The sequence below is a fragment of the Colobus angolensis genome, unplaced genomic scaffold, assembly GCF_000951035.1.
Source record: "Colobus angolensis palliatus isolate OR3802 unplaced genomic scaffold, Cang.pa_1.0 Scaffold88, whole genome shotgun sequence".
NCBI classification, from domain to species: domain Eukaryota; kingdom Metazoa; phylum Chordata; class Mammalia; order Primates; family Cercopithecidae; genus Colobus; species Colobus angolensis.
Window position 1 is genome coordinate 6,307,179 of NW_012122709.1, and position 21,390 is coordinate 6,328,568.

At 37.6% G+C, this 21,390-nt stretch overlaps 2 gene segments (V, D, J or C); both read right to left on the reverse strand.

Moving 5' to 3' along the window:
* Positions 1-21,390, reverse strand: part of LOC105503813 — a 908,479-nt gene that overhangs the window by 794,528 nt on the left and 92,561 nt on the right.
* LOC105503799 lies at positions 7,346-8,169 on the reverse strand. The segment is given in 2 exon segments: positions 7,346-7,831; positions 8,008-8,169. Coding segments are annotated over 2 exon segments (489 nt in total).

The following is a 21,390-nucleotide window of genomic DNA, read 5'->3' on the forward strand; positions in this document are numbered from 1 at the left end:
TAGCTTATCAAGCAAAGATATGCATTATCAACATCTCAGTGGGTTTTATTCCCAACATTTGCACTGTTCAGATTTTTGCTAAGTGGCAATGATATCTTGATTCTTTTTAATTATTACTATTCAATAATCATCATAGATTATATTTGTAAACACCACTTATTTGCTGCATAATATTCCATTAGGGTCATTAAGCCTTTCCCTTAAAGATGAGACATTTTGGTTTTCCATTTTGGGGTAGTATACATAACTTTCCAAATACCTTTGTAAATAATTATTATATGCATTTAGAGTTTTCCTAAAGATAGATTCTCTACAGAAAATTATTACAATAAAGAAAATGAATATTTTTTAGATTATTGTCATGTTTTTAAATTACTTTCTAAAACAGCTTACAAGTTAACTCTCCCACCGGAGAGGTATGTTTCACCGCATTTTTTCCAAATTATCTCTTTTCAATTTGCTATTGCTATAATTTCCTAAAAGTTTTTTTTTTCCAAGCAGTGCATACAAATAGAAGTATTTCTCTCTCTTCTTTTAAATTTCTGGTCCTTTTTTTCTTACACTTTAAGTTCTAGGGTACACGTGCACAACATGCAGGTTTGTTACCTAGGTATATTTGTGCCATGTTGATTTGCTGTTCCCATCAACTTGTCATTTACATTAGGTATTTCTCCTAATGCTATCCCTCCCCCAGAGCCCCAGCCCCCAAAAGGCCCCAGTGTGTGATGTTCCCCGCCCTGTGTCCATGTGTTCTTGTTGTTCAGCTCCTACCTATGAGTGAGAACATGCAGTGTTTGCTTTTCTCTCCTTGTGATAGTTTGCTGAGAATGATGGTTTCCAGCTTCATCCATGTCATTGCAAAGGACATGAACTCATCCTTTTTTATGGCTCCATATTATTCCATGGTGTATATGTTACAGATTTTCTTAACCCGGTCTATCATTGATGGGCATTTGGGTTGGTTCCAAGTATTTGCCATTGTGAATAGTGCCGCAATAAACATACATGTGCATGTGTCTTTATAGTAGCATGATATATAATCCTTTGGGTATATACCCAGTAATGGGATCGCTGGGTCAAATGGTATTTCTAGTTCTAGATCCTTGAGGAATTGCCACACTGTCTTCCACAATGGTTGAACTAATTTGCACTCCCACCAACAGTGTAAAAACGTAACTATTTCTCCACATCCTCTCCAGCATCTGTTGTATCCTGACCTTTTAATGATCGCCATTCTAACTGGCGTAAGATGGTATCTCATTGTGGTTTTGATTTGCATTTCTCTGATGACCGGTGATGATGAGCACTTTTTCATGTGTCTGTTGGCTGTGTAAATGTCTTCTTTTGAGAAGTGTCTTTCATATCCTTTGCCCACTTTTTGATGGGGTGTTGTTTTCTTCTTGTAAATTTGTTTAAGTTCCTTGTAGATTCTGGATATTAGACCTTTGTCAGATGGATAGATTGCAAAATTTTTCTCCCATTCTGTAGGTTGCCTGTTCACTCTGATGATAGTTTATTTTGCTGTGCAGAAGCTTTTTAGTTTAATTAGATCCCAATTGTCAATTTTGGCTTCTGTTGGCATTGCTTTTGGTGTTTTAGTCACGAAGTCTTGTCATATGTCAACACATAGGACATGTCTATGTCCTGAATGGTATTGCCTAGGTTTTCTTCTAGGGCTTTTTTGGTGTTAGGCCTTACATTTAAGTCTTTAATCCATGCTGAGTTAATTTTTGTACACGGTGTAAGGCAGGGATTCAGTTTCAGCTTTCTATGCATGGCTAGCCAGTTTTCCCAGTGCCATTTATTAAACAGGGAATCCTTTCCCCATTGCTTGGTTTTGTCAGGTTTGTCAAAGATCAGATGGTTGTACATGTCTGGTGTTATTTCTGAGGCCTCTGCTCTGTTCCATTGCTCTATATATCTGTTTTGGTACCAGTAACATGCTGTTTTAGTTACTGTAGCTTTGTAGTACAGTTTGAAGTCAGGTAGCATGATGCCTCCAGCTTTGTTCTTTTTGCTTAGGATTGTCTTGGCTGTGAGGGCTCTTATTTGGTTCCATATGAACTTTAAAGTAGTTTTTTTCAATTCTGTGAAGAAAGTCAGTAGTAGCTTGATGGGGAGGGGATAGCATTGAATCTGTAAATTACGTTGGGCAGTATAGCCATTTTCACAATATTGATTCTTCCTATCCATGAGCATGGAATGTTCTTCCATTTGTTTGTGTCCTCTTTTATTTCGTTGAGCAGTGGTTTGTAGTTCTCTTTGAAGAGGTCCTTCACATCCCTTGTAAGTTGGATTCCTAGGTATTTTATTCTCTTTGTAGTAATTGTGAATGGAGATTCACTCATGATTTGGCTCTCTGTTTGTCTATTATTGGTGTGTAGGAGTGCTTGTGATTTTTGCACATTGGTTTTGTATCCTGAGATTGCTGAAGTTGCTTATCAGCTTAAGGAGATTTTGAGCTGAGACGATGGGATTTTCTAAATATACAATTATGTCATCTGCAAACAGAGACAATTTGACTTCCTCTTTTCCTATTTGAATACTCTTTATTTCTTTCTCTTGCCTGATTGCCCTAGCCAGAACTTCCAACACTACATTGAATAGGAGTGGTGAGAGAGGGCATCCTTGTCTTCTGCTGGTTTTCAAAGAGAATGCTTCCGGTTTTTTGCCCATTCAGTATGATATTGGCTGTGGGTTTGTCATAAATAGCTCTTATTATTTTGAAATACACTCTATCAATACCTAGTTTATTAAAAATTTTTAGCATGAAGGGCTGTTGAATTTTGTTGAAGGCCCTTTCTGCATCTATTGAGATAATCATGTTTTTTGTCATTGGTTCTGTTTATCTGATGGATTATGTTTATTGATTTGTGTATGTTGAACCAGTCTTACATCCCTGGAATGAAGCCGACTTGATCATGGTGGATAAGCTTTTTGATGTGCTGCTGGATTTGGTTTGCCAGTGGTTTATTGAGGATCTTGGCGGCAATTTTCCTCAGGGATATTGGCCTGAAATTCTCTTTTTTGTTGTGTGTCTACCAGGCTTTTGTATCAGGAAGATGCTAGACTCATAAAATAGGTAGGGAGGATTCCCTTTTTTTCTATTGATTGAAATAGTTTCAGAAGGAATGGTACCATCCCTTTTTGTACCTCTGGTGGAATTCGGCTGTGAATACATCTGGTCCTGGTCTTTTTTTGGTTGGTAGGCTATTAATTATTGCCTCAATTTCAGAACCTCTTACTGGTCTATTTGGAGATTCAACTTCTTCTTGGTTTAGTGTTGGGAGGGTGTATGTGTCCAGGAATTTATCCATTTCTTCTAGATTTTCTAGTTGATTTGCATAGAGGTGTTTATAAAATTCTCTGATGGTAGTTTGTATTTCTGTGGGATCAGTGGTGACATCCCCTTTATCATTTTTATTGCGCCTATTTGATTCCTCTCTCTTTTCTTCTTTATTACACTTGCTAGCCATCTATCAATTTTGTTGATCTTTTCAAAAAACGAGCTCCTGGATTCATTGACTTTTTGAAGGGTTTTTCATGTCTGTATCTCCTTCAGTTCTGCTCTGATCTTTGTTATTTCTTGCCTTCTGCTAGCTTTTGAATTTGTTTGCTGTTGCTTTTCTAGTTCTTTTAATTGTCATGTTAAGAAGTCAATTTTAGATCTTTCCTGCTTTCTCTTGTGGGCATTTAGTGCTATAAATTTTCCCTCTACACATTGCTTTAAATGTGTCCCAGAGATTCTGGTACATTGTGTCTTCGTTCTCACCGGTTTCAAAGAACATCTTTACTTCTGCCTTCATTTTGTTATTTACCCAGTAGTCATTCAGGAGCAGGATGTTCAGTTTCCATGTAGATGTGCGGTTTTGAGTGCGTTTCTTAATCCTGAGTTCTAATTTGATTGTGCTGTGGTCTGAGAGACAATTTGTTGTGATTTCTGTTCTTCTACATTTGTCGAGGAGTGTTTTACTACCAATATGTGGTCAATTTTGGAATAATTGTGATGTGGTGCTGAGAAGAATGTCTATTCTGTTGATTTAGGGTGTAGAATTCTGTAGGTGTCTATGAGGTCCGCTTGGTTCAGAGCTGAGATCAAGTCCTGGATAGCCTTGTTAACTTTCTGTCTCATTGATCTGTCTAATGTTGACAGTGGGGTGTTAAAGTCTCCCAATATTATTGTGTGGGAGTCTAAGTCTTCTTTTAGGTCTCTAAGAATTTGTTTTATGAATGTGGGTGCTCCTGTATTGGGTGCATATATATTTAGGATAGTTAGCTCTTCTTGTTGCATTGATCCCTTTACCATCATGTAGTGGCCTTCTTTGCCTCTTTTGATCTTTGTTGGTTTAAAGTCTGTTATATCAGAGACTAGGATTGCAACCTCTGCTTTTTTTTTTTTTTTTTTTTTGCTTTCCATTTGCTTGGTAAATATTCCTCCATCCCTTTATTTTGAGTCTATGTGCACCTTTGCACGTGAGATGGGTCTTCTGAATACAGTACACCAATGGGTCTTGACTCTTTATCCAATTTGCCAGTCTGTGTCTGTTAATTGAGGAATTTAGCCCATTTACATTTAAGGCTAATATTGCTATGTTTGAATTTGATCCTGTCATTATGATGTTAGCTGGTTATTTTGCCCATTAATTGATGGAGTTTCTTCATACTGTCAGTGGTCTTTACCATTTGGCATGTTTTTGCAGTGGCTAGTATCAGTTGTTCCTTTCCATGTTTATTGCTTCCTTCAGGAACTCTTGTAAGGCAGGCCTGATGGTGACAAAATCTCTCAGAATTTGCTTGTCTGTAAAGGATTTTATTTCTCCTTCATTTATAAAGATTAGTTTGGCTGGATATGAGATTCTGGGTTGAAAATTCTTTTCTTTAAGAATGTTGAATATTGGACCCCACTCTCTTCTGGCTTGTAGGGTTTCTGCAGAGAGATCTGCAGTTAGTCTGATGGGCTGCTCTTTGTGCATAACCCAGCCTTTCTCTCTGGCTGCCCTTAAGATTTTTTCCTTCATTTCAACCTTGGTGAATCTCATGATTATGTGTCTTGGGGTTGCTCTTCTCGAGGAGGATCTTTGTGGTGTTCTCAGTATTTCCTTAATTTGAATATTGGCCTGTCTTGCTGGGTTGTGGAAGTTCTCCTAGATAATATCCTGAAGAGTTTTCCAACTTGGTTCCATTCTTCCTGTCACTTTCAGGTACTCCAATCAAATGTAGATTTGGTCCTTTCACATAGTCCCATATTTCTTGGAGGCTTTGTTTGTTCCTTTACATTCTTTTTTCTCTAATTTTGTCTTCTCACTTTATTTCATTAGGTTGATCTTCAATCTCTGATATCCTTTCTTCTGCTTGATTGATTTGGCTGTTGATACTTGTGTATGCTTCACAAAGTTCTCATTCTGTGTTTTTCAGCTCCATCAGGTCATTTTGTTCTTCTCTAAACTGGTTATTCTATTTAGCAATTCACCTAACCTGTTTTCAAGGTTCTTAGCTTCCTTGCATTGGATTATAATGTATCCCTTTAGTTCAGAGGAGTTTGTTATTACCCACCTTCTGAAGCCTACTTCTGTCAATTCGTAAAACTCATTCTCTGTTGAGTTTTGTTGCCTTGCTGGCAAGGAGTTGTGATCCTTTGGAGGAGAAGAGGTGTTCCAGTTTTTTGAATTTCAGACAGTTTGTGCTGGTTTCTCCCCATCTTCATGGATTTATTTACCTTTGGTCTTTGATATTAGTGACTTTCAGATGGGGGTCTCTGAGTGGACGTCCTTTTTGTTGATGTTGATGCTATTCCCTTCTGTTCATTAGTTTTCCTTCTGACAGTCAGGCTTCTCTGCTCCAGGTCTGCTGGAGTTTGCTGGAGGTCCATGCCAGACCCTGTTTGCCTGAGTATCACCAGCAGAGGCTGCAGAACAGCAAAGATTGCTGCCTGTTCCTTCCTCTGGAAGCTTCGTCCCAGAGGGGCACCCATCATATGCCAGCCAGAGCTGTATGAAGTGTCTGTTGGCCCCTACTGGGAGGTGTCTCTCAGTCAGGAGACACGGGGTTCAGGGACCCACTTGAGGAGACAGTCTGACACTTAGCAGAGTTCGAACGCTGTGCTGGGAGATCCACTGCTCTCTTCAGAGCTATCGGGCAGGGACATTTAAGTCTGCTGACGCTGCCCACACATCCACCCTTTCCCCATGTGCTGTGTCCCAGGGAGATGGGGGTTTTATCTGTAAGACCCTGACTGGGGCTTCCTCAATACGATGACCCTTAGACATGACCAGTGTTGGTAAGGCTGAGGCGGCCAGGGCAGAAGAGATAGCATACCGTTTTTTGGGTTGTATTCACTCTCCTATGCCAATGGCGCCAGGTTTTGGTTGGTGCAAACATTCGACCTCCATGACACATATTTCCAAAAGGTCCCTGGCCAGAATGGTGAGTCCCACCACCTCGAACTCTGGGAATTCGAGCCACAGCTCTGCCAGTACCCCAAGACTCAACACTGCTTTGATGACCTGCTAATTCACTGACAGCATGGGGCTGTCTGTTGTTTCTGTGCTAGTAGGTGTGAACAAAGTTCACAATACCTGGTCGAATAGGAACCTTGAATAAGGCAGACAAAGTGACATTTTTACCAGATGACTCATCCCTTTCAGAGTACATGGATATCAGTGGGCGAGCACACGCCATGGCAGAGAGAGGAGAGAGCCACTGCTCCGCTCACCCTAGCTGCTGCCACAGGAAGAGCGATCCTAATTTTGTTTTAATGAAGAAGGAATACTAAATGTCAGCTATGAATTATCTGTGTGATAGGCTTATAAGACATTTTTATTTCTATTTTATAATTTTCTATTTTTTCCTATACCATGCAGTTAATATATTTGTAATTAGTAAAAGTTAACAAATACTAATTTTTTTTTTTTTTTTTTGAGACGGAGTCTCGCTCTGTCGCCCAGGCTGGAGTGTAGTGGCCGGATCTTAGCTCACTGCAAGCTCCGCCTCCTGGGTTTAGGCCATTCTCCTGCCTCAGCCTCCTGAGTAGCTGGGACTACAGGCGCCCGCCACCTCGCCCGGCTAGTTTTTTGTATTTTTTAGTAGAGACGGGATTTCACCGGATTAGCCAGGATGGTCTCGATCTCCTGACCTTGTGATCCGCCAATCTCGGCCTCCCAAAGTGCTGGGATTACAGGCTTGAGCCACCGCGCTGGGCCAACAAATACTAATATTAAAAGATAAGAGACTCCATCAAGGAGAGGACTCTCTGACACCAAGATGTCCTTGGTAAGGGAGAAATCATTCAGATGACTTTATGGCAGCCATAAAGTCAACCCTAAGACCAAGATTTCAACTAAGAAATCATTAACTCCCAAAAAGAGTTTAATCAAAATGTTCTGAAACTTATTAAGTCATTTTGAAACTGACTTTTTAGGATGTTTTGTAACATTAAAAATACAAAACAGCAAAATCCCTGACTTAAAGGTAAAGGAAATAGAGTGTGGCTTTAGCCCCAGGCGCAGGTTTAGGTACAGGATACAGGTGCCTGAGAAGCAATGTGTACTCTCTGCACAGAAGTAGATAGCTGAGTCCCCAGTCTGGGTGTCTGGGATGCGCAGAGACAGATGTTTATCCTTCTTATTCAATAGAACAGTGAGTCTTTGGTCTTGTTTCAGGTCCATATTTGAAAGAATATATGTCAGCAACCGGAGACCTGCTCCAGGTTCTTGCTTGTACCAATATAAGTAGGTGGAGGAACTGTCCGTGTAAGTACAGTTTATAACGGAGCTGTCTCCCTCTCGGACACTCAGGAAAAGACTCTGCTCCACGTTCTCTCCTCTACTCATACCTGTGCAAAAGGAAAAATCAGACAAGATCATCAGGTCATCATTCTCTAGAGTTTGCTTTTTTATTTTTTTCACTGTAGTAACTTCAGGCATTCTGGAAAAGACCAGATGAGTCTCCTCCTCAAACTTCTAATGAATATTTATTAAACACTCTGTTCCTCAAAAGCTCTCAACTCACAGTCCAGCTGCAGCCACAAAAACAGGAACAAAGATCCAGGAAGTGTCTTCATTGTTCTTCACACCGGGACCTGCAATCTCCAGCCAAGAGAGCTATATTATCAAGTACCTCTTCCTTTCCTCCAAAGCACTGTGGTTTCTTAAACGGTCCACAGAGGCATCTGCTTCTGTCCTCAGCCTACTCACAGAAGTCAACCAAAAGGATCCTTTCATACATTCTACATGAGCTCTCAGAGAAGCTCTGCCATCTTGTGGTCAGATCCCCAAATGCTAAACCAATTATCCTGTATCTGTGGGAGATTGTGGCACATAAAACAGCAGAAGGCCAAATAAAGTAAATTCCAAGTGTACCTCCAGTCAGAAATTATGTCGATTAGCAGACAGAAAAAGTGCAAACGTAGGTTTCAGAATTCCATTTTATCTTCTCAGCACACTACTGAGTCATTTTAAATATATTTGATGAAGTTAGAGGTTTGTCATGTTTATTATAGACAGTCTATTTGAAATTAAGAAAATGCCATGATTCAGTCTACAAAGCTACTGAGGAGTAAAACCTTTCCTCCTTATCCCTCTACTACTTTTTGAATTGGCCAGAAAATCAATCAGCCAAGTCAACCATCCTGTTTCAGCACTCACAGAGGCAAAACTCTTTGTGAAGGTAACACTTAAGCACAAAAATTGGAGTAAGACAGGTTCACTAAATATATCAGATGCATGCTATTTCAGGCTCTGCTCCTCCAAGCCTGGCCTTGTTCCTGTTCTTGCCATTCCTGGGAAATTGACAGTGCCAGAGGTCAAAATATGAGTGTTATTTTCTTCAAAATGACTAAATTATAAAATAAAAGATAAAAGGAGGGAGAAAGGCCTCCATGAGTTGATAATATCTGTCTAATGAAAGGGAAGAGTTTAGCTTATAGACTGTGATGAAAAATCTGACACGCACTCTGAGATCTTTTCCTCTGGAAGAACAGATCATCTGAAATTATAGATATGTGGCTTACTTATTGCAACGTATTGACATAAAAGAGGAAACATCTCAGGAAACATCAGGCTACAGATTGAGATAATGTAAACAAGTGTACATCTTTTCCAAGTGTACTCTTATTCCTGTTGTCGGAATGAATGGCTTGTCCTCAGATGTGATCACTGAATAATGATCTGTAATAGAATTTCCCTGCCCTTACCTTGGGCGCTGCTAGCTCAGATTTCAGACCCAAAAACTTTTCCCTCGATTTTATTGTCTATTGCTAAAATCATTGTTTAGATATTCCCCTGTGATAAAGCCCTTCAGTACTTTAAATTCTCTATCCAAGCCCTACATCATCTATTTTAATTTCTTCAGTCTTTCTGATTCATTTATGTAAGAATAAATATAAGTAAGCATAAAACCAATGCCTGTTAATAGCACAATATATGTAGGAAACTGACAATGGCAAATTTACTCTCCGTCCAGGGAAACTTGGTCTGACTGTTTTTCACAAGTTGAAGTCTCTTCCCTGTGCTTTGACTTAGCAGATCTCCAAACAATGTAGAAAATTAATCTAATTCCTCATCTACATGGCATAACCAATATATCTCGAGTGGGATTATGCAGAATCACATTCCTAAAATACAAAGACATGTACATATTACAAAATGTATGTAGATTTATATACATTAAATGTATTTATTTAAAGTTTTCCTTTAATTTTTTTATTCTTTTACTCATTCATCATAACATATAATTCCCAGATCCTTTATCATATTCCTTAGTTGCCTTTTCCTTGAACTTTTCTTAACACTTTAGGTCAATATCTGTCCTTCGGATATATAGCATGCAGAGTTGAAAATACCAGTCTTTAGGTGGTCTGCTTCTGTTCCACCTATTTACTATAACACTACTCACAATTATGACCTGGAAAAATTTCTACTCCTATGATTTTTTTCATAAAATATTGCCTTATTGTCAAAAACAATGGCATGGAATAGCTCTATTTTCTAGTACTGACATGGATTTCAATATGCATAAGCAATGTTCATTTTGCTCCCAATTTATTTACTTTTTCTTTTCCCTTGGTCATTTTTTCTTTCAGTCTGTATGTGATGCACAATATGTTTATAAATACAGGATAATTTGTATAATTTGTTTTTAATAATATGAAATAGAAAGTACATCTGAGTGATAAGGCTAGTTATAAACAGTTCTTGGTCTACTCTTACTAATGTCAGAGAGTGCATTACTGATTTCATAGGTCTCCTATTCTTTTCAAAATTCTGAACATGTATTGTCTGGTTGGCATAGATCAATGGTCATATACATGGTTAGGGACCAGATAGTGTATGCCCATGCTGTGGGACAGTGTCTCCCCGCTGGCACTTAAATGTGAGACCATAATAACTTGGCACACAGTATTCAGTGAATGTCTTTTCAGTTAAATTGGATCCCAGAATTTCAGAGCTATTAGAGCCCTTAGGATTCTGTAGTTCATGGTTTTTCAATATTGGCACTACTAACATTTGTACAAAATAATTCTTGGTTGGAAGCTCTTTTGTCCATTTTAGGATGTTTAGAGCATCTCTGAACTCTCTCCACTAAATGCCAGTTTCAACTCTCTGTACGACAATAAAAAATGTCTCCAGATACTCCAAAATATCCCTTGAAGGACAAAATTGCTCCCATATGAGAACCACTGTTCTAGCTCAATCTCATTCACAAATAAAATACTGAATCTAAGGTAAGGTTAGAGTCTCCACAAAATAAAACAATTAACTAGTTTTAAAAAAAAAACCCTAGAACTTGAAAAAAATATTTTCCCCACCTCTCTTCATCATTCTGTTTACTTCATCACTTCAGGACCGCATTGCTGAACAAAAAGGTATAAATTCAGGAACTGTGCTAAAATGCAAATCCTGAATCACTAGGACTGGAGTTTGTCCTAAGACTCTGCATTTCTTTTTTTTTTTTGAGACGGAGTCTCGCTCTGTCGCCCAGGCTGGAGTGCTGTGGCCGGATCTCAGCTCACCGGGTTCACGCCATTCTCCTGCCTCAGCCTCCCGGGTAGCTGGGACTACAGGCGCCGCCACCTCGCCCGGCTAGTGTTTTGTAGTTTTTAGTAGAGACGGGGTTTCACCGTGTTAGCCAGGATGATCTCGATCTCCTGACCTTGTGATCCGCCCGTCTCGGCCTCCCAAAGTGCTGGGATTACAGGCTTGAGCCACCGCGCCCGGCCCAGACTCTGCATTTCTAACAAATTCCAAAGTGATGCTGATGCTGATGATTCAATGTGGATGACTACAGATGGGGCCGGACTGCCCTCCTATTTTCTGTTTTGTGTTGAGTTAGAATTAATTCTTCATTAAATGTTCTATTCAACTCACCTTAGAAGCAACCTGAGCCTAGAATTTTTCTGTGAAATTTTATGGGGTTGTTTGTTTTGAGATGGAGTTTCTCTCTTGTTGCCCAGGCTGGAGTACAATGGCACAATCTCAGCTCACCCGTAACCTCCACGTAACTCTCCTGCCTCAGCCTCCCGAGTAGTTGGGATTACAGGCATGCGCCACCATGCCCGGCTAATTTTGTATTTTTACTAGAAACGGAGTTTCTCAATGTTGATCAGGCTGGTCTCAAACTCCCTCAAACTTAGGTGATCCACCACCTTGGTCTCCCAAAGTGCCGGGATTACAGGCGTGAGCCACCGCACCCAGGCTATATTTTACCATTTTTTAGTTAAAAATATCTTCTAACTTTCCTTTCAATTTCTTCTTTTATCAATGGGCGACTTAGAAGTATAATGCTTAATTTGCAAATATTTGGGGATTTTCTACTGTATACCTTGTAACTGACTTCCAAATTAATTATACTGTGGTAAGAAAACTGTAGGATTCTAATCCTTTCAAATCTATTGGGACTGTTTTACATCTAAAAATATGGTATGTTTGATGAATGTTCTAAGTGTTCTTGAAAAGAATGTATATAGTGCACTTGGTGGATATAGTGCTCTATAAGTGTCAATTAGGTCTAGTTGATTGTTCTAACCTTTTATATTTTTACTGACTTTCTGTCTACTTGTTCTATCAATTACTAGAGAAGAGCATTACAGTCTCCAACTCTGATTACAGATTTGCCTATTTGTCCTTTAATTCTGTTAATTTTGTTCCATATATTTTATATCTCTGCTGTCAGTACATAAACATTTAGTGAATATTATCTCTTCTTGATCAAGTGACCCTCTGTTTATTATTAAATAACCCTTTTATCTTATAACACCCTTCATTTTGAAATAGTCTTTAATATTAATAGAGACACCAAGCTTTCTTTTGGTTGCTATTTGCATGGCATAGGTTGTCTCTTACTTTAAACTTGTCTTTGTCTTTAAAGTACATTTTTTGTGAATGACATACAATTGTGTCTTTTTGTCTAGTTTGAGAATATGTTCCTTTTGTTTGGAGTGTTTATGCTATTAACATTTAACGTAATTGTTTTTATTTGGTTTGAATCTATAATCATAATCCATTTTCTATGTTTTTCCTCTAGTCTTTATTAATATGCCCATTATTCTCCCTTCTTTTGATTTATTCGAGAAGTTTTTATATTCAGTCATTCTATTTCCCCCACTGACCATTAGCTAAACCTCTTTGCTTTGGTTTTTTAATTGTTTATCTACAGATTATCATATGCATCCTCAGTTTATCAGATTCTCTCTTGAATTAATATTATACTACTTCATACATAATGCAAGAATCTTACAACAGTTTAATCCTATTGCCCCTTCAGTTTTTTGTGTTATTGCTGTTGATTTTATTTATATATGTTATTAGCTGTATAATACATTGTTATTATTTTTGCATTTGTCAACTGTATTTTGAAAAACTTAGAAAAGTAATCTTTTTTAATGTTTCCACATAGTTACTATTTTTAATGTTCTTTATAACTTCCTTGGGTCATAAATTCCATCTGATATCATTTCCCATCAGTCAACAAATCACCTAACAAAAATACTTTATAATTTTTGAAGTATAGTCCTGCTGATAACAAACACTCTCGGCATTAATTTATTGTTAAATGTCCTTGTTCCAGGGTATAGCCCTTTAGTCCCAGAGCATTGTCCTTATTTCTAGGGCGTGGTCCTTCTGGGTTTTCATTAGAAAGTCTAAGGTTTTACCAAATCTTTCACTTGGCAGCACCTGCATTTAAAATTCTATTGCCCTGGTTCAGGGCAACTGCTAAAATCTTTTCTCTCAGCCATCTGGCTGTTGTTTTCTACTTACTTTCTTAGAGTCTTGTCTTATGCATGCACAGCTCAGGAATCAACCAAGGGATAGTTTTATTTTTTGTTTTTAGCTTGTATAAATTTAGGGGCTACAAGTGCATTTTTTATACATGAATATAAAGTCTTGGCTTTTAGTATAGCCATCACCTGAATAATGTACATCGTACCTGTTAAGTAATTTCTCATCTCTTACCCGCCTCTCACTCTTTCACCCTTCTGACTCTCCAGTGTCTATTATGCACTCTCTGTGTCCACGTGTACACATTATTTAGTTCCCACTTATAAGTGAGAACGTACAGTATTCTCTGTTTCTGAGTTGTTTCACTTAAGATAATGGCTTCCAGCTCTATCTATGTTGCTGCAAAAGACATGATTTCATTCTTTTTATGGCTGAATACTATTCCATTGTGTCTATATACTACATTTTCTTTATCCCACAATTAGGTTGATTCCATATCTTTGCTATTGTGAATACTTCTGTGATAAGCATATGAGTATAGGTATCTTTTTGATGTGATTTCTTTTTCTTTGAGTAACACTTAGTAAGTAGTGAGATTGCTGGATCAAATAGTAGTTATATTTTTACTTCTTTGAGATCTCTCCATACTGTTTTCCACAGAGGTTATCCTAAGTTACATTACCACCAACATTATATAAGCATTCCCTTTTCTCTGCATCCTCGCCAATGTCTGTTGTTTTTTGACTTTTTAATAATAGCCATTCTGACAGGTGTAAGATGGCATTTCATTAGTTTTAATTTTCATTTCTCTAATGATAGTGATGCTGTGCATTTTTTCATATGCTTGTTGCCATTTCTATGTCTTCTTTTAAACAATTATTCGCGTCCTTTACTCACTTTTTTATGGGGTTTAAAAAGTGAGTAAAGGACATGAATAATTTATTTTTATATATAATATATATAATGTGAATAAATTATATATGTGTGTGTGTATATATATATATTGTTTTGTCTTGTTTTGTTTTGTTTCGTTTTTTTGGAGACAGGGTCTCGTATATCACCAGGCTGAAATGCAATGGCACCACCATGGCTCACTGCAGCCTGGATCTCCCAGGCTCAGTTGTACTTTCTGCCTCAGCCTCCTGAGTAGCTGGGACTACAGGCACACACCACCACACCTGGCTAATTTTTGTATGTTTAGTAGAGGCAGGGTTTTACCATGTTGCCCAGACTGGTCTCGAACTCCTGGGCTCAACCAATCCACCTGCCTGGGCCTCTCAAAGTGCTGGGATTGCAGGCATGAGCCACCACATCTGGCCGGGTTATTTTGTTGTTGTTGTTATTTTTGCTGAGTTGTGTGAGTTCCTGCCTAAGTGTGGCTTTATAAGATTTTGTAACTCCTCACACTGTGGATCCTTCTTTTCCTGGATCTACCCCTTGAATTTCAGCTACTCTGTCAGCACTGAACTCCAAACTCTGACTCCTAAACCCAATAACAGTTGCTTTCTGCTTTATCTTCATTTCCATGTGCCATATACACACACAGGGACCTCACTCATTGTGTTTCTGTCCAAGTGACATATCCCCCGCAGTTTATTCTTACATTTTGTCACTCTTTGGAACCTTCTATTTTTCCTCATTTGTATATTTCCCAAATATTCACAGTGTTATTTTATACATATTACCCACAAAGCCATAACATGTTTTCTTCTTACTACTTAAAAAACATTCCTCACATAACTTACTTTACCACTCTTTATGCCGTTTGCTTGCAAACATCAGTGCCTATTTATGTACGTTAAATTTCCATTTGATCAAACATAGGTTGTCTAAAAATCCTAAATTTAAGAGAAATTTGTTTTCAAAGGAAAGATAAAAATTTAGGGTAATTATATGTTTCCACAGTCATCTCTTTTTACAAGCCCCTTAAAACACCTATTAACATATGAATTTTAACGTATGCAGAAAGACTATCTCATTACAAACATCAGCAAGTATAAGTGAAATCAAATTTGGAATTTTTATCCAAATGTGTTACTATTGTCTATACAAATTAAATCTGTTGGAAGGAAGAATTCAGAGTATATTGAGACTGTTTATGACAGTTTATTACTTGTTTATTTATACTGGGGCATTAGTCATACTTCACAACACCTATGAGCTCAATTCTATCAAATTATGAGGGTCATGGATTAAACTATATAGCTACAGTTTTTAATTAAAATAGCTTCTACTACAGTTCAGACCAATTAGCATAATTCTAAGAGCTTGTCAAACGGTTTTCAGGTTTACCAATACCAAATTTAGCTAACTTTGCCACACTGTTAATAAATTCAAAATGGCCAAACAATGTATATATTCAACCTATTAAACAAATAAAATGCAATGTTTATAAGTAACTGTTTTCCAAGGGTGTTAAATTTTGTTTAATACTTTTCTGATCACAAAACCCATTACAGCAGGGGTCCTCAACCTCCAGACCATGGACCAGGCCTGTTAGGAGCCGGGTCACACAGCAGGAGGTGAGCATAGGCAAGCGAACATTACTACCTGAGCTCTGCCTCCTGTCAGAGCAGCAGTGGCATTAGATTCTCAAAGAAGTGCAAACCCTGCTGTGAACTGTGCATGCAAGGGATCTAGGTTTCCTCCTTCTTATGAGGATCTAACTAATTCCTGATGAGCTAATGGTTTCATCCCGAAATCATCCTCACTCCCTTGGTCTGTGGAAAAATTGTCTTCCACAAAACTAGTCCCTGTGCCAAAAAGGTTGGGAACTGCAGCACTACAGGACCTCTCACTAAATAAATTTTGAAAAATGCCCCTGAAAGTGAGGAGCTTCATGGTAAATTTTCCTTTGCCTGCGAGTAACATGAGAGATCAGGAGCACCACTTCAGTTGTCCCTGACCTTCAGCCAACACAACTATGACTTGAGGCAACTTTTTCCTATAGAAATTTAACTTTCTCTCTCCAGATTACAGAATGCAGTTTGTACTAGGCAGTTTTCCTGGAGGATTAGCAGTAATACTGAGCAGAAAACAATGGTCAAATTAAAGCAGGAAAGTACATAAACCGGGTCCAATACTACTGAAATAATTTATCAAATAATTTGTCAAGTAATTGAATGAGTATGGAATATGTGCACAAGTAGCAATCAGAGGACAGATAGAGAGTCAAGACAGAGACCCAAATTCTTAGAGAAATATGCAGTTTCAGATTAGTGAAGACAGGGTACATTGCTCAATAAATCTTGGGGAAAAATAAAACTGGGTCGCTGCTCCATTCCATATTCTAAAAACAAATTTATGATTGTCCACAAAGTTTTCATGTATGAAAACAGAGCTACTAACATAATTATAAAAGAAATATAAATTGAAGGTTATTTATAATAGCAAGGCAACAAATGCCTTTTTAAGTGTAATACCAACACCAGAAACCATTAAAAAAAAAAGTCAATATGTAAAATTTCATGAAAATTTTAAATGCAGGAATAAGAACACTAATGGATTATTTCATTAATCCTTTCCAGTTGAAGTTATTTTCCATCTGTCTCTTCTGACTAATTCTTTTCACACTATAAACTCCCACCCCAACCCAGAAGTATTACAGTAGACACAATTGACCACTCCTTGAAACATTTTATTGTTTTGCCTTCTGGGATGGCACATTCTATTGCCTTCCCTTCCAATTCACTAACAGACTTCGATCTCTTTTGCTGACTTTTCCTTCGCTATTAAACCTCAACTGACAGTCCAAGAGCTCAGGTTAAGAACCTCTTCTCCATCCACACTCTTTCTCTAAGTGATCTCATTCAATGCATGGTTTGAACACTATCCCATAGGCCAGCTATGTCCTCTGTTAGCTCCAGGCTTAATATGGCACTGCCTGGTCAACAACTACAATTGAATGCCTTGTAGACATCTCTAACTTAACATGTCTGAAATAACACTTTTACCTTCCTACTATAATCAAAAATACTTCCTCTCTCAGAATTCCCTATCTCATCTTCCATGTAACTACATAAGCCAAAAACTTAAAAGTCATCATCAACTCTCTTTTTTTCCCCATTTGCCATATACAAAGCATCATTAAGATCTATTTTTTATCTCCAAAATACAAGTTAATTCATCCATATTTCTTCATTTCCACTTCTACCACCTAGTCCATACCTCCATCAGGTCTCACTGGGTCCCCTGCAAGTTCTAATTGTCTTTTTGCCCTAGTCTCTCCCCATGCCAACCCTATAAGCCATTCCCCAGAGCACGAAGAGTGATCCTTCTAAACTATAAATCAGATAGTCAAATATTTCCCAATACATGTAGAATAAAATCTGAATCTAACCATGATTTACAAGGCTTTGTATTTTCAAGTCCCTAACTACCTTTTTGACATTATTTCCTATGACTCTTCTTCTCACTGTATTCCGGGAGCACCAGCCTATGTCATAAATGCAGCAAATATGCTCTGCCTAAGGACCATTGTTGCATTTGAAAACTCTTTCTTACCCCAGGTCTTAAATGGTTTTTGTCATTTTTCTGTCATTCAAGACTCAGCTCAAATGTCACCTCTAAATGACCTCCATAACCACCGTGATTCTCCTTCACATTACCCTATTTTGTTTTCCTAATGTCGCTTATATTTGGAAATCATTTGTTTCTTTGTTTGTTTGTGCTGTTTGCCCACAGAAGAATAAAAACTCTGCAGAAAACGTATCTATACTGGAGAATAAGGTAGTTCCTCCATTACATCATTGCTTATCACATCATAATATAAAATAACTATTTGCTGAGTAAATGTATTAATGAGTTCCAAATGAAATAATTTTGGCTGTTTCTCTCTCAGAGAAAAAAAATCGTGGTATGACCCTGGCCTCATTTTTAAAATTTTTTTCTATTTCAATAACTTTAGGGGTACACGTGGTTTTTTGTTACATAGATGAATTCTATAGTGGTGAAGTCTAGGATTTTAGTGCACCCATCACCCAAGTAGTGTACATTGTACCCAATAAGTAGTTTTTCATCTCCCATTCCCCTCCCAACATCTCCCTTTCTGAGTCTCCAATGTTCATTACACCACTCTGTATCCCCGTGCATATCCATAGCTTGGCTCCCACTTATACATGAGAACACGTGGTATCTGATTTTGGATTTCTGAGTTACTTCACTTAGAATAATGGCCTCCAGTTCCAGTTTCCTCCAGTTGCTGAGAAAGACATTATTTTATTCTTTTTTTCTGGCAGAATAATAGTATATGGTATGTATATACCGTATTTTCTTTATCCACTCATCAGTTGATGGGCACTTAAGTTACTTCCATATCATTGCAGTTGTGAATTGTGCTGTGGTAAACATACAGGTGTCTTTTTAATATAATGACCTCTTTTCCTTTAGGTAGATAACCAGTAGTAAGACTGCTAGATCTAATGGTAGATCTACTTCTAGTTCTTTGAGAAATCTCCATCTGTTTTCTGTAGAGGTTTTTCTAATTTACATTTCCACCAGTAGTGTATAAGTGTTTCTTTTTCACCACATCCATGTCAACATATCCAACACATCCAAACACCACATCCAAAAAACATATTGTTTTTTGACTTTTTAACAGTGGCCATTCTGGCTAGGGTAAGGTAGTATCTCATTGTGGTTTTAATTTGCATGTTCCTGATGAGTAACGATGTTAAGCATTTTTTCATATGTTTCTTGACCATTTGTGTATCTTTTTTTGAAAAATGTCTATTTATGTTACTTGCCAGCATTTCAATGGAATTGTTTGTTTTTTTTCTTGCTGATTTGAGTTCCTTGTAGATTCTGGATATTAGTTCTCTGTCAGGTGCATAATTTGCAAATATTTTCTCCCATTCTGTAGGTTGTCTATTTATTCATTTTTTTTTTTTTTAGTTCTACTAGTTTTTGTTGTTTTTTTTTTATACTTTAAGTTCTAGGGTACATGTGCACACCGTGCAGGTTTGTTACATATGTATACATGTGCCATGTTGGTGTGCTGCACCCAATAACTAGTCATTTACATTAGGTATATCTCCTAATGCTATCCCTCCCCTCTACCCCCTCCCCACAATAGGACCCGGTGTGTGATGCTCCCCTTCCTGTGTCCAAGTGATCTCATTGTTCAATTCCCACCTATGAGTGAGAACATGCAGTATTTGGTTTTCTGTTCTTGCGATAGTTTGCTGAGAATGATGGTTTCCAGTTGCATCCATGTCCCTACAAAGGACATGAGCTCATCCTTTTTTATGGCTGCATAGTATTCCATGTTATATATGTGTCACATTTTCTTAATCCAGTGTGTCACTGATGGACATTTGGGTTGATTCCAAGTCTTTGCTGTTGTGAATAGTGCCGCGGTAAACATATGTGTGCATGTGTCTTTATAGCAGCATGACTTGTAATCCTTTGGGTATATCCCCAGTAATGGGATGGCTGGGTCAAATAGTATTTCTAGTTCTAGATCCTTGAGGGATTGCCACACTGTTTTCCACAATGGTTGAACTAGTTTACAGTCCCACCAACAGTGTAAAAGTGTTCCTATTTCTCCACATCCTCTCCAGCACCTGTTGTTTCTTGATTTTTTAATGATTGCCATTCTAACTGGTGTGAGATGGTATCTCACTGTGGTTTTGATTTGCATTTCTCTGATGGCAAGTGATGATGAGCATTTTTTCATGTGTCTGTTGACTGTATGAATGTCTTCTTTTGAGAAGTGTCTTTCATATCCTTTGCCCACTTTTTGATGGGATTTTTTTTTCTTGCTAATTTGATTGAGTTATTTATAGGTTCTGGATATTAGCCCTTTGTCAGATGAGTAGATTGCAAAAATTTTCTCCCATTCTGTAGGTTGCCTGTTCACTCTGATGGTAGTTTCTTTTGCTGTGCAGAAGCTCTTTAGTTTAATTAGATCCCATTTGTCAATTTTGGCTTTTGTTGCTGTTGCTTTTGGTGTTTTAGAAATGAAGTCCTTACCCATGCCTATGTCTTGAATGGTACTACCTAGGTTTTCTTCTAGGGTTTTTATGGTTTTAGGTAGTTGTCTGTTTATTCTGATGATTATTTTTTTCACTGTGCAGAAATATTTTAGTTTAAGTCCTATTTGTTCATTTTTTTGTTGCATTTGCTTTTAGGGTCTTAGTCATAAATTCTTAGCCTAGGCCAATGTCCAGAAGAGTTTTTCTCAGTTTGCCTCTAGAATTTTTATGGTTTCAGGTCTTATATTTAGGTCTTTAATCCATCTTGAGTTGATTTTTGTACATGGTGAGATATAGGGATCCAGTTTTATTCTTCTACATGTGGCTTGCCAGTTTTCCCAGCATCCTTTATTGAATAGGATGTCCTTTCCTCAATTTATTTTTTGTAGTTTTCTCAAAGATCAGTTAATTGTAAGTGTTTGACTTTATTTCTGGGTTCTCTATTCTGTTCCATTGATCTATGTATCTACTTTTATATGAGTGCCATATTGTTTTGGTTGCTGTAGCCTTGTAGTATAATTTGAAGTCTGGTAATGTGATGCTTTCAGATCTGTTCTTTTCGCTTAGGATTGCTTTGGCTATTCAGACTCTTTTTTGGTTCCACATGAATTTTAGAATTCTTTTTTCTAATTTTGTAAAAAGTGATGTTAGTATTTTGATAGAAATTGCACTGAATATGTCTATTGCTTTGGGCAGTGTGATCATTTTTTTGATATTGAGTCTTTCAATTCAGGAGCATGGGAAGTATTTCTGCTTGTTTATATCATCTCTGATTTCTTTCAGCAGTATTTTATTGTTCTTTTTGCAGATATCTTTCACTTCCTTAGTTATGTATATTCCTAGGTATTTTTATAGCTATTGTAAAAGGGATTGCATTCTGGATTTCATTCTCAACTTGGTCATTATTGGTATATAACAGTGTTACTGATTTGTGTACATTGATTTTGTAACCTGAGATTTTACTGAATTCATTTATCAGATCCAGGAGTCTTCTAGGGCAATCTTTAGGGTTTTCTAAGTATAAAATCATATCACTGAAAAACAGAGATAGTTTGATTTCCTCTTTTCCAATTTGGATGCACTTTATCTCTTTTTCTTGCCTGATTTCTCTGGCTAGGACTCCCAGTAGTATGTTAAATAGAAGTGGTGAAAGTGGGCATCCTTGTCTTGTTTCAGTTCTTAGGGGAATCTTTCTTTTTTTT